The sequence below is a fragment of the Callithrix jacchus genome, chromosome 9 (genome assembly GCF_049354715.1).
Source record: "Callithrix jacchus isolate 240 chromosome 9, calJac240_pri, whole genome shotgun sequence".
NCBI lineage: Eukaryota > Metazoa > Chordata > Mammalia > Primates > Cebidae > Callithrix > Callithrix jacchus.
Genome location: NC_133510.1, coordinates 67,949,378 through 67,963,580, shown reverse-complemented (window position 1 = coordinate 67,963,580; position 14,203 = coordinate 67,949,378). Strand labels below are relative to the sequence as shown.

General features: G+C 41.7%; 1 protein-coding gene across 10 annotated transcripts in view; it reads left to right on the top strand.

Moving 5' to 3' along the window:
• The window catches only part of SLC4A8 (solute carrier family 4 member 8), an 89,047-nt gene that overhangs the window by 57,721 nt on the left and 17,123 nt on the right, over window positions 1-14,203 (top strand). For all 10 annotated transcript variants that reach the window (XR_013521888.1, XR_013521889.1, XR_013521890.1 and 7 more), the window contains 6 exons: window positions 3,233-3,346; window positions 6,176-6,337; window positions 7,195-7,446; window positions 10,960-11,028; window positions 12,155-12,328; window positions 13,885-14,022. Coding sequence is in view for 7 of the 10 variants with exons in the window: in XM_035256736.3 (XP_035112627.1) it covers window positions 3,233-3,346; window positions 6,176-6,337; window positions 7,195-7,446; window positions 10,960-11,028; window positions 12,155-12,328; window positions 13,885-14,022 (909 nt within the window). In the remaining 3 variants the exon portion in view is untranslated. The remainder of the gene's footprint in view (window positions 1-3,232; window positions 3,347-6,175; window positions 6,338-7,194; window positions 7,447-10,959; window positions 11,029-12,154; window positions 12,329-13,884; window positions 14,023-14,203) is intronic.

The window sequence follows — 14,203 nt, the reverse complement described above, 5'->3', positions numbered from 1 at the left end:
CTACATGTCACAAATGACCACTTGAAATGTGGCTTGCCAAATTGAGACTGTGCTGTACACATAAAATATATACCATGTCTTGAAGGATTGGTACCAAAAAAGAATATAAAATATTTTATCAATATTTTATATTGATTACATACTGAAATGACAATATTTTAGATATATTAAGTAAAATAATAATCTGATAAATGTTATAATTATTTTCACTTATTTTTATATTTTTAATGTGGCCACTAAAAAATTTAAAATTAGATATGTGTCTAATGTACTTCTTTTTTTTTTTTGAGACAGAGTCTCGCTCTGTCACCCAGGCTGGGTACAGTGGCACAATCTCGGCTTACTCCAACCTCTGCCTCCCTGAGTTGAAGTGATTCTCCTGCCTCAGCCTCCCAAGTAGCTGGGGTTACAAGCATGCACCACCATACCTGGGCTAATTTTTGTATTTTCAGTGGTGACAGGGTTTCACTATGTAGGCCAGGATGGTCTTGAACTCCTGACATCAAGTTATCCACCCACCGCGGCCTCCCAAAGTGCTGGGATTACAAGTGTGAGCCATCGTGGCTGGCCTGGCTAATGAACTTCTATTGGACATGCTACTCTACATTTACATGGTATGGGGTAGGCAGTGAAATACCATAGATAGGAAAGGTAATTTGGCAAAGCATCCAAATGGACAGAAACAACACAAATATTTTTGCTGGCATCAGGAGCACTGTGTGGCACAGAACACCTCCCAGAAAGCAGAAATTTTTTTTGCCTAAAAACCACTGTATATATAAGACCCCAATTAAAAAACAAAAGCAAATGATCCTGAAACAGTCTTCCCTCAGCTTTGCCTGGGAGCTGCTATCTTTGCACTTATTTTTCTACCATCTTCCAGGTGCCAAGGATATTAGCCACATAAGGGAGCTGAGCATATTCATTTCATTTTAGGCATCATTCTTTTGTGGTTCCCCCAACCCAGGTATTGTTGAATCTGTTCAAAGCTGGATGAAATACTATGCAAGTCTTGCTGCTCTCAGTGTGCTGCTTCTCTCACCCTTGGTGGAGGCTGAGCCTGTTGTCAGCGCCCACCAGCCCAGTAGGTTTTGATGCTGCCTCCTGAAAGAGATTGTATTTGTTTCCTTTTGCACTAGTCACAGTTGTTGTTTAAACTATATCAAATTTTGAGGGGAGAGTATTTGCCTGTGATGGAAAGAGAGATGATATATTGCTTCAAGTGTTTTAAATTAAAAGCTATTCTCGGCCGGGCGTGGTGGCTCACACTTGTAATCCCAACACTTTGGGAGGCCGAGGTGGGTGGATCACGAGGTCAAGAGATCGAGACTATCCTGGTCAACATGGTGAAACCCCGTCTCTACTAAAAATACAAAAAATTAGCTGGGCATGGTGGTGCATGGCTGTAATCCCAGCTACTCGGGAGGCTGAGGCAGGAGAATTGCCTGAACCCAGGAGGCGGAGGTTGCGGTGAACCAAGATCGCACCATTGCACTCTAGCCTGGATAACAAGAGCGAAACTCCATCTCAAAAAAAAAAAAGCTATTCTCACACACACAAAAAAAAAAAAGAAAGAAAAAGAAAAGAAAGGGAGCTCAGATCAGAAGGAAATGGTAGTTTTTCCTTTAAGTGAGGTTTCATCCAGACACACTTTCAATACAGGGTACATAAATGGGAGGGGAACTCAGTTAATTAGATATTTACTGTACCTGCATATATGACTAGAACACATTCTTAGACTTCAGTGAGCCTACATGGTAGTCACGGGAGGCACATATTAAATAAGTTCTAGGTCTTTCAAAAGATAGTAACTGTTATCAGATAGGAAGGAAAAATACATGAAACAGGTGACATGCAACAGTCGTAAATAGTTGGATGCCCATCTGGGCATGTGCCGTAGGAGTTCAGAGGAGAAAAGGGCCAGTGGGCCCCAGGATGGTCAAGTGGGCTTCATATTGGGGATGGGGAGGTAGTGGATACTCAGAGAATGTATATTACATTCAGAGAACTAACAAAACTGTGGAGGAGGAGCTGGAAACCTTAGGCTTCAAAGCAAAGTGAAGTCAGGTTAAGGTACCAGTGATATTACATATGGCTGAGATACATTTTGCTCTCACTCTTTTGAAAGCTCAGATTAAGGCAAGCACCAGTATTTGCCAGGCACTGCATTTTGTTGAAGCCACACTATAAAGTTAGACAGTCCTTTCAAGATGGATCCTAAATAGGATGGGAATCTCCAACAAAATAAAGATACGTGCTATGGAGGAAAACAAAGCAGTAAAGAAGTGCAGGGAGTGCTGGGGTGGAGGGAGGTGGTCAATTTTAAGTAGGTTCGTCAGAGAAGAGCTCAAGAAGATGATATTTGAGTTGAACCTGAAGGAGATGAGAGAGCTACCCAAGTGGTTACCTGGAGGAAAGGCATTTTAGGTAGAGGCATGAGCAAGTACAAAGACCCTGAGGTGGGAATGAGCCTGGCATGTTTAAGAAACAGCAAGACGGTCTGTGTGTCTGGAGCAGAGTGGAAAAGAAGGAGAGCAGTAGGAGCTGGGGTGGGAGATGTGATGATGCTAACTGTGTGAGCTGCATAGGCCAAGAAGGCCTTTTAGTCCCCAAGCCATTTCAGGGTTTTGATACAGGAGTGACATGACCTAACTTGTGTTTCAAATGATTACTCCAGTGGCTGCATTTAAAAAACTGCAGGGCTGGAGGGCAAAGGCAGAAGCAAGTTAGGAGGCTGCTACCATTACCCAAACAGGAGCTGATGATGACTTGGATCTGGGTGGGAGCAGTGGAGGTGGTAAGAAGTGCAGACTCTGGATATGTTCTGAAGGGGGAGCCAATAGGACTTGCAAAAAGACTGGATATTGGGTATGAAGGAGAAGTGGTGTTGCTGCTGCTGCTGAGGTTTTTGGCTAGCGCTGAGGACCTTGGCTGGTCCCAGAAAATCCAAGTTCCCAGAACTAGAGTCTCATCCTGGCCCTAAATGCCCTAAACAGAACTCTGCAGAGGCTGGTCTGGGTTATGCTAGCATTTGTGAGAGGGTTCATTTTGCCTCATCATATCCATACTTTATGGGCATTAATTGGGCAATTAACATATTCCTGTTGTTTGCATTAATTCAACTGTAAGATGAAAACATTCTTCTGAGGATTTTTAAGCCTTTTACAATACTAACCTCTTTTCTACTTTATTCAACCTGCCAAAACACATTTCCAATTCTTTCTCATGCCAGGTACGTTCCATGGTGAGTGACTTTGCTGTTTTCCTCACTATCTTCACAATGGTGATTATTGATTTTTTGATTGGAGTTCCATCACCAAAGCTTCAAGTTCCCAGTGTGTTCAAGGTAAACAGATCTCAGAGTGCTTGGTACACTCATGTTAGTTCATACACTCTAATGCCAAGTTAATTTCAAAGGCCCTTTCACATGCTAATCACGAGTTTTGCTGTCCTCTAAATCTGAACCTTACTCCTCATACCTTGTCATTTAGAAAAGCAAACTTCAGACTTGGCTGAGTTCAAGTCAGAAAAGCCAGAGAACAGAAAAATCAAGGTTGTTTAATGAATGAAAAGTATTATTATTATTATTAATACCACTTATTAATATGTTAATATTTAAACAATGGAATGTGCACATTTACATAAATATATTCAGGACACTCTGGAAACATGGGTTTCTGGAACAAGCAACAGCACTTTCATTGAGCATCGGCTGTATAAGGGCACTGGGAAGGATGAAAAAGGTCAAGGACTTGGCCTGAGCCTTCAAGGAGGCGCCCCTTCCTTGGAGGAGGAGAATGAAACTAAGGAGAGCCTTGTCAGGAGTCTAGGACCCCTGGCAGAGTAATCATGACATCTCTTTTGAAGTCATCTCAATCTGATTTTGTTGTTTGTATAACTCTCTCTAATATACAGTATTTTATACTTTATATATTACAAACTATACCTCTCTCTAATATACAGTATTTAATATAACAACCTGTACAAAAAGTAAAACAAATGATCAATCCATGAGGACTCCAAATTGATTTCAGTTTGAGAGCACTGACTAAGTAGACAAAGAAGATAGAAAAGCTGAGCTCAGTTCCATAGATCCCCATAGTGGAGAGGAGAGAAAACCTTCCGTATACTCAGTGACTTAGGAAGGATGATGAAGTAGGAAGATGGGAGAAGTTGGTGAGGAGAAGGCCAAGAGGTATAAAGGCGGTCCCTGACTCATAACTGCTCCCTTCAGTTGTCCCTTTGCTTTCTCTGTTTTCTTTCTACCTGTGAAGTAGGCCTGTCGAAATATCTTCTTCCATATTTTCTGAAAAAATTTAATTTTGTTGAATTTGCTGAAATGCCACCAGTTGGAAGTTTATGGACTAACCAATCCCTCTTGTAAATATAATGCCTTCTAGAATATGGCATTCTCGCCTTTGTGTGAATGAGCACAATCAGTTTTCTCTCTAATACCTAGCTGAGGTCAGCGCTGCAGGAAGAATGGATTTTGTGTAAAAATAGGTAATTTGGGAACATTAAACAGTCCTTGGAAAGATTCCCTAAGGGATAGGCTTAAGATAGCCAGAAGGCACTGAATTTCTGGGACATCTGTGAAGAAGGCCTCTGGGAGGTAGGACAGGGAGAAATGGGAGAATGTCAAAGAAAATACTGCTCATGACAGGCTCCATTTTCAGGAGGAAGAGGAAAAGTTTCCTTCTTCCTTTCCCTCCCTATTGTACCACATGGCACTCAACTCCCAAGACCCAATCTGAAGGCTAGTACTATTATTAGGGGTATAATGTCATTAAGGGTTTATTTAATAAGTTTTTGTGTTGGTCCGAGAACTTAACTACCACTTAGAGCATTGTTAGTAAGAAAACATAGATTCTGTAAACTTTTAGAAGCTAACCCATTCATAATTTTGGACTTGGTTGTGTTATTAGTCTTTGGATCCTAGAGACATGACTAATAAGGAACCAAATCAAATGTAACAGTCTACGCTTTGTTTCTTGAGTTTGGGTCAACTCTGGGCCTGTTGGTATCCCTGGCCTTTTATCCTCTAGCACCACTTGCCAAAACAAGGCAAACTTGTCTTCCTCAGAGTACACTGCAGGGGTGGGGTAAGGATCTAGGTGAGTTTAGATATGTCATGAACACTCCAATAAGATTTATAGACAGTTTTATTACAGGGGCATTAGAGAGGACCCTAGATCAAAGAAACCCCCAACTTTAGCAGTCTTAGACTCCTTTTCAGGTTTCTGATGGCTAGACCCCTGTTTCACTACAGATGGGGAAAGGCCCTTAGAGCAATCTAGTCTAATCTAAGCCCCAAGAGATTCCATGCAGATGGCTCTACTTTGCCTTTATGCTGTAGACACACATTATATGGCTCTGGAGAGAAGTAGTAGGAGAATAGTCTAAGTTATTTATATTTGTCTTTGGAAGTCATTCAGTTCTTTGACAACACATATAGTTGTTAATTATATGTTACTTGGGTTAATGTTGAGATGCAGTTGTTTTTTCTCTACCCAGAGGTTTGGGAAGTAAGTAGAAGGAAGTGCAGGATTAATGAATATTTCACAAGAAATTTGATAATTGGAGATTGACTGTTTCAAAGGGGATTTGGAACTACTACTGAGCAAAAGGGGATTGCTGCCCAATGTGCTAGAGGCCAGTACTATGATACCAGGTTTTTGAGAGAAAAAAAAAAAAGCTTTTTATTTCAAGTTTACTAACAAGGAGATAGGAATTCAGCTCAAATCTGTCTGCCTGCACTGGCTTTACTGAAATAATTAGAATAGGTTTTGGGGGTGGATTCTGGGATAGAAGATGATTGGTAGAAGGAAAGGGAGGTCTGAAAAGTCTGTAGTCATTCATATTTATCTCTTCATGCTACCTCTGGTCCCATGTGCCAAAGGGGTTTCAGCAAGTTGTTTCTTTTCTTATCTACCATCCTGTAAAACCAAGAATTTCTGTTAGTCATTGGTGTCTTTAACTCTTTGGGGAATGGTTTCAGAACAAGGTCACAGATTTTCTAAGGAGTTGCTGTATTTTATGCCTTTTTTTTTTTTTTTTAAAGGATCCTCTCTCAAGAATAAAAAAGAAATATGGATATTGTGATTAAGTTTAATATGTTTTACTCTAATGACTATAGTTAACTTAAAATATAAAAATAGTATCTTTTCCCCCTTAGCCAACAAGGGATGATCGAGGATGGATTATTAATCCCATTGGCCCCAATCCCTGGTGGACTGTGATAGCTGCAATTATCCCAGCTCTTCTCTGCACTATCTTGATATTCATGGATCAGCAGATCACAGCCGTCATTATTAACAGAAAGGAACATAAGCTCAAGGTAAAAAGAGGCTCTGACCTAGAAGACTGCTATGGCAACTTGTTACCTTTTTTTTTTTTTTTTTTTAGGGTAAGGTCATCTAGATCAGAAACTGTAGAATCTGGATAAAAACACTCATAGAAGGGGTTCATAAGGGGTTTCCATTCCCTCCATTAATAACCAAGATTGCTTTGGAGATGAGACTAGAGTGGAGCATGGCGGTATGGTATCAAAGAAATGTGGACTTCATTATTCTCCTCTCACATCTGTGGAGAAGGTGATTGGGTAGAATTCCTAGTGGTCCCTATATAACTATATGCTTTGGGTCAAACAACTGTACCGCTTGTCTTCCTGGGGTTCCTTCAGGTGGGGGCCTGGGCCACTGTTTCCTAGAGGCAGATATTCTTTCATTGATATCTGTTACTATAGTTTCCAGATGGAAACTCGAACCCTAGGATCCTAGGAGGGTAGCAGAGCAGGCAAGCAACGTCCAAGTCTGTCAAGCATCTGGGAGTATGTGGTAGAAAGCCAATAAGGACATATATCTCCAATTTCTATAGTTTCTACCATCTAGAATGGTCAAGATATGGCATGATCTTTGGTTACTCTTCCAGAGAAGAATGGATCCTTGAATGTGTAAGACAGAGTAAGCTGGAGACACTTGGAAAAAGAATGAATATTGGCATATATAGGACAGGCTAAGATTCCCCTTTTTCTTCTTTGTTTCCTCCTAACAAGGAGGGGCTACAAGACTCCTCTTGAATCCCTGAGCCCTTCCTTCATCCCTTCCTGCTTTGGGCCTGAGACCCCTAACTTGCTGTTCTGTGCCCCACTACAGCTAGCCTACCGATGGTGACAGAGACTCTGTTTCCCCACAGAAAGGCTGTGGCTACCACCTGGACCTACTGATGGTGGCAATCATGCTGGGTGTCTGCTCCATCATGGGCCTGCCTTGGTTTGTAGCTGCAACCGTCTTGTCCATCACACATGTGAACAGCCTCAAGCTAGAATCTGAATGCTCTGCTCCTGGAGAACAGCCCAAGTTCCTAGGCATCCGAGAACAGAGAGTGACAGGCCTTATGATCTTTGTGCTGATGGGCTGCTCAGTCTTCATGACGGCTATCTTAAAGGTAATCATCTCTTCACACATTCAGCAAATATCAAAGGCCTGATATGTGCCAGGAATCCTGCCAGGTGCTGGAAATACAGTGGTGCCAAACAGATATACATGCCAATCTCTGCCCTGAAATAGTTTTTTCTAGAGGGGTAAGATGGATAACATTTAGTTAAGAAAATTAGTTAAGAAAACAAACATGATAACTACAGAATGTGGTAAGTGATATAAAGGAAATACATAGTGCTTTCTGGTGCTAAAGAGAATGGAGAGGGATCTCTTTTAGTTAGGATGGTCAGAAAAGGCCTCTCTGAGGAGATGCTATTTAAGGTGAGGTGGAGCCAGCTATGCTATAGATGGTGGGAGGTAGCACGGAGGGCGGGGAGAAAAGCGGTCTAGTCAGTCCTTGTGGTGGGAAAGAGTAATATATGTTCTACGAAATATCAGGGCCACATGGCTCATGGGTATTGAATCAAGGCAAGAGCACAGTGCGATGAGAAGGAAAGAGGGGGAGGGACAGATCATGTGGGGCCTTGTCGACAGTGGGCAAGGTAATCTTTGAAGGGTTTTAACAGGAGAGGGACATGATCCAGCTAGTTTAAAAAGATCACTCTGGCTGATGTCTAGGGCAGAATAGAAGCAGACAGACCAGTGAGGCTGTTGCAGGTGACAGATGATGGTGGCTTGAATGAGGAAGCTGGTAGCAGGGACAGATAAAAAGGCATGGCCTCTGTATAGCTTGAAGGCAGACTCAAAGGTCTTAATGGTTGACTGGATGTGGAATGGGGTGACATATTTTTCTATTTTCGAAGAAAATAGAAAATAGAAAAATCGAAGAAGCCTATTAGGTTTCTGACTTGACCATCTGGTGAAGAGTGTGGCATTTATAATATGGAAAAGATTGTATGATTTTTGTGAGGGTTGGGACTGTGATCAGATTTGGAATGAGATGTCTGGTCATCTAAGTGAAGAGGCTAGAGGAGGGTTCCAGATTAAAATATAAATTTGGGAGTCAGCAGCACATAGGTGGTATTGAAAGTGAAGGGAATCGGTGAGAGAACTCCAAGAAAGTAGACATAAAAGAGAAGTGGGACGTAAGAGAAGAGCAGAGTTAGAGGTTAGGTAGAGGAAGAGATAGAACTGAGTCTCAGAAGGAGCTGCCAGAGAGGTAGGAGGAAAACTAGGAGGGTGTGGTATCAGGGAAGCCAAGTAAGGAAAGTGTTTCAAGAAAGAGGAATTGGTTAGACACAACTAGGAAGATGAAGACTAAGCCAAGGCCATTGGGTTTAGCAACATTGGAGGCCTCAGGTCATTTGACAAGAGCAGAGTCAGTGGATTGCATTAGTTTCTGCTGCCTGTAGGTGATTTAGAAGTAGAAGCAAAAGCAGAAGCTGACAGTGATAACAATTATTTTGTTCTGAAACGAACATGTAAGTTAAATCACAGGCCTCCATGTCTGGCTCTTCCTCCATCCCTATCTGGGAATGGGCAGGCAGACAGGCAGACAGACACACATACCCCTCTTTAACAGAAATGGTGCCTTTTAAATCTTCCATAATCTCAAAAATCCTCCAAATCCTTAGGGATTTAGTGTGTTTCAACCTGGAAACTATGTTACTGTCCAGTGACTTGAGGCAGGAGTTGGGGGTACCTTACCAGAGAAGGAATTCAGTGGAACTATAGGGTAGAAATCCAATTATAGGTGGCTAAAGAGTGAGTAGGAGATAAGGAAGTAAAGAGTACAAGTGTAGGCAAATCTTTCAAGAGGTTTTTCTGCTAAGCAGAATAGAAAAATGGCAGTGGCTAGTATGAGAAGTGGGGCTAAAAGAGGTTTTTATTTTTTATTTCTTTGGTACAGATAGAGGATTCTTTGAAGATTAAAAAAATGTTTTGTGGGTGGAAGGCCTGCATCTGGGAGATTGGGGTGAGAAGGAAACTCTACAGCTGTATTACCAGGCACCAACCATTCTGGAGCACTGCCTTGTCTCCCTTGCCTCCTCTTTCCTTCTTTTTGGCAAACCTTCAACCACCCCAGCCTATACCACAAATGCCCTTCAAGAGTGAGAACTGAGGGGATGGGAAGGATTTCTGAACCATCTTCCTATCCCCTCACTTTCCACTCAACCTTACCACCCACCCCTCCTCACGCCCCTTTCCCCCTCATATTCCCAGTCCCCAGCCTAACTCCCACTCCCACCTGGTCAAGGCACCATCTGGAAGAGCCCAAACGTTGCTGCTTCTCCACGATAGAACCCGGAAGGTGTGGCAGTGGCCATCACCGGGCCTTTCTCTAACTGCTTCAGGACAGTTCTCTTAGGACAACTATTCAGTAGTTCCACAGACAGCATCCAGTTGGGATGTCTAGTCATTCTACAGCTGGAACATAAAATCCAATGGGGGATTTTCTAGGACAACTATTCAGTAGTTCCACAGACAGCATCCAGTTGGGATGTCTAGTCATTCTACAGCTGGAACATAAAATCCAATGGGGGATTTTCTAATTCTTTCTTTTTTTAAAATTTTACTTTAAGTTCTGGGATACATGTGCAGAATGTGCAGGTTTGTTACATAGGTATATATGTGCCCTGGTGGTTTGCTGCACCCATCAACCCATCATCTGGGTTTTAAGACCTGCATGCATTAGGTATTTGTCCTAATGCTCCCCCTCCCCTTGCCCCCCACCCCAAACAAGCCCGGTTTGTGATATTCCCTGCCCTGTGTTCATGTGTTCTCATTGTTCAGCTCCCACTTATGAGTAAGAACATGCGGTATTTGGTTTTCTGTTCCTGTGTTAGTTTGCTGAGGGATTTTCTAATTCTAAGAAATAGGTTTGGGAATATTCTTTAGCGCTAGAATAGAAACAAGTCCAATTTAGTTTTCAGCTCTTAGACTTTCCTTGCCTTGATTCTCTAGGCCCAATTTCCCTACCTCAGAGTCAATCTGAAAATTATTAAGGTTGACAGACATGATGTGATCGGAAAGTCATACTCAAATACTGTGTGGATCTTCAAGTGCAATATAATTATGTTGGTGTTTATCCCCAAACCTTCCCTCTCTGATAAGATACCTCCCCACTCTTGCCCTCAAGCCACTGGTCAGTAAAAAAGGAAACTTTTTTGGTTCACGCTAAAATACATCAAATCCTTGAGGAGATGATTGTGAGATCAGAAGATATAAAAGGCATTATTTCTATAAGAAAGGGGTGTGTCTATGTGTGTGTTTGTGTGTATGTGTATGTGTATGTGTGCCGATCCCCATGGAGGAGGAAGAGCCAGACAGCTGAGATGGGAGGCCTGTGATTTAACTTACATGTAATCATTTCATTTCAGAACAAAATGATTTTTATCATTGTCGGCTTCTGCTTTTGCTTCTACTCCTAAATCACTCACAGGCAGCAGAAACTAATGCAATGTTTCTGCAGGTATTTTGTGACTTTGTTTCATTCCTGGAGGTTTAAAAGTTTATATAGTTTTCAGTGTACTATGACACCAAATTTAATTTCTGGTCTTTCTTGTCTTTTTATCTTCAGTTTATTCCAATGCCAGTACTCTATGGAGTTTTCCTCTACATGGGAGTTTCTTCACTACAGGGAATTCAGGTATTGTGTGGTTCAGTCAAGGTAGTTTCTTCTCACTGCAGGTTCACATATCCTGTCCCAGGAGGGACAGCTCCCCAAGAGAAGCACAACTAGTTCTTGATAAAATTATTTCCTGGACTTGCCACTTAGGCTATTTTAGACACTTATTTGAATACAGGGAAGACAACAGTCATGTTGGCAGGAGAGTACAGAACCTTCCAGGGTGTCTTGGCTTGAAGTCATGGCTCCAGTCATTCATTAATTATTTAACAGACAATTTTTTGGCATGTATTAAATATTAGGTGCTTTGCCAGGTACTAGTAAGCTTGGATCTGAAAGGCTGATCAAGAACCAAATTGGCTTTCACTCATGGACAGATGTAGGTTAGTGCCAGGCTAAAGTGTAAAAATGAGGTGTTTAACTTTGGGGGTACATTAGCAGAAGAGATGGGGGAATAATGGGAGTTGCTCCTGGTAAGCAGATGTCACTTCCTGTTATACTCTGCATTTTTGCATCTATCAACTCATTGCGCTAAGTCTTTCAAACAGAAAAATGAGGAGCTTGCCATTGATCCCTTAGGTACTCCAGACAATAAATTAGGCTGATTACTCTTTGTTCGAATGGCATGTCCAATGGCCATTTTTATATACTGAGTTCTAATATGAACTTGGGCAGATTATTTAATCTCTGGTTCTCTTTTTTTCCTTTTTGTAAGGATGATTTTTTTTTGTATCTAGGATGTTAAGAAGTTTCACTTTATCTCTTCACTATAAATAATCAATGAATATCTCCAAACTCCTAAAAGAACAAGTAAGAGATTTGGTTTTGATAATAAGCAAAAAGATGTAATTGGCTTATTTTGTTTTCAACAGTCCCTGAGAAAGAGCTCTCTTAGGAGCCACAGAGTGGGATAGGAGAAAAAAGTTTGACCCTAGAATTAGAAAAGATGGATTCAAATCTTGACTTTGCCGCTTACTAACCTTGGCTAAATTGCCTGGTCTTTTAAAGTCTCAGATTCCATTTTTGTCCAGTGGAAATGGTGTGACCTGCCTTTCATAGCAGGTGATGTAAGAGACATGAATGGGTCTAACAAGGCTTCTGACCCAGAGACTCCTCCTGAAAATAAATGCCAGTTCCTTCCTTTCAGTTCTTTGATCGTCTAAAGCTCTTTGGGATGCCCGCAAAGCACCAGCCAGATTTTATCTACCTGAGGCATGTGCCACTGCGCAAAGTGCACCTCTTCACCCTCATTCAGCTGACCTGTCTCGTCCTGCTCTGGGTCATCAAGGCCTCTCCAGCAGCCATTGTTTTCCCAATGATGGTAAGGTGGTTTTTAAAAAATAAATTATTATCATTGTTAATTTTTAAATTGTGGTAAAATGTTCTAACTATAAAATGTACCATTTTTAAGTGTAGAGTTGAGTGGCATTAAGTACCTTCACATTGCTATGGAGCCATTACCACCCTTTAGCTCCGGACCTTTTTACATCTTGCAAAGCTGAAACTCTGCACCTATTAAACACTAAATCCCCATTCTCCCCTGTTCCCAGCCTCTGGCAACCACCATTCTACTTTCTGTCTCTGTGTATTTGATTATTCTAGGCACATGATATAAGTGAATCACAGAATTTGTCCTTTTGTGACTGGCTAACTTCATTTAGCTTAATGTCTTCGAGCTTCATCCATGTTGTAACATGTGTCAGAATTTCCTTCCTTTTTAAGATTGAATAGTATTCCACTGTATGCAGATACCACATTTTGTTTATCCATTCACCTGTTGATGTGCACTTGAGTTGCTTCTCCCTTTTGGATAGTGTGAGTAATACTGCTGCAAATATGGGTGTACAAATATCTGTTTGTGTCTCTGTTTTCAATTCTTTGGGGTAAATACCAGGAGTGGAATTGCTGGGTCATATGGAAATTGTATCTTTAATTTTTTTCTAATCCTCTAGATCCACACCCTCCTGGTGGGTTTCTCAATTTTGTCAGAATACATACAAGGCTTTGCATTTGTGTGTTATGTTCATGGGTTAAAAAATAGCAAATTACTGGGAACTCATAGAAGCGATCCTATCAATTCCAGATATGTTAGGAAACTAGTCACTATTATTAGAGAGAAATGTACTTGAGTTTAAGAAGCCTGGATGGCCTCATTTCTTGTCCAGTCACCAAGGATAGCTGATGAACACCAGTCCACCCAGACAGGGTTAATTCTTTGTTTTCCTTTGGCTAAAATGGCCCTCATGAGAAAGTGGAGCAGCGGTTGGGATGCCCTGGACCTGCCCTTACTGGGGAAATCAGCTGTCAGATTTTAGGCAAGTCACTTTCTCTCTCTGGGCCTCAGTTTCCTCATTTATAAAGTGAGTGTCAAGCCAGGCCAGGGAGCAGAGACAAAAACCCCTAGAGATACATGATGCAGGCCCAAAGCAAGGATGTGCATAGGGGAATGAATAGGCAAAGGATCAGAGGGAATAAAGATGATCCTCTAAGAACCCATCATCCCACTGTGAGGCATGCCTGGGCTGGCTGTGGCTGGTCCCACCATGGCCCAGTGCCTGAAGAGGCTTTCTACCCCCCTGCTGTCCTGTAGCCTTGCTGCTGACCCCTAACCATCTGAAGATGATGAGCTCCTCTTTTCAATCATGAAATCCAGATAGCTGCTCTCTAAGTTGTAGAGCTATTATGATGATAGGTAAAATACTGTATGTATTGTACCTGGCACAAAGAAAGCATTCAATAAATGGTGACTCTTATGATTATTATGAGTTTGATTTTGCTTGAACTGTCCTAGTCTGCCATGAAAATAAGGCTTTGCTTTTAAGTCTGGGAAGGAAATTAGTCCCTTTCATTCACTTTCTTTCTTGATTTTTTCTTCAGGTTTTGGCCTTGGTTTTTGTCAGGAAAGTCATGGATCTCTGTTTCTCTAAGCGAGAGCTGAGCTGGTTAGATGATCTCATGCCTGAAAGCAAAAAGAAGAAGTTGGATGATGCTAAAAAGAAGGCCAAGGAGGAAGAGGTCGGAGTCCTTGCACCAACTGTATACCTGGGGCCCTCAAATTACAGACTATAGGAAGGGTCACATGAAAAGCCAGCATGTCTGAAATCTCAAGGGTTATATTTAGGAGCTGGGAAGATTACTCTAAAGATGTTCTCAGCTAAGAATGGATTAGTGATTCTTGCTCCTGTCTGTACTTCCT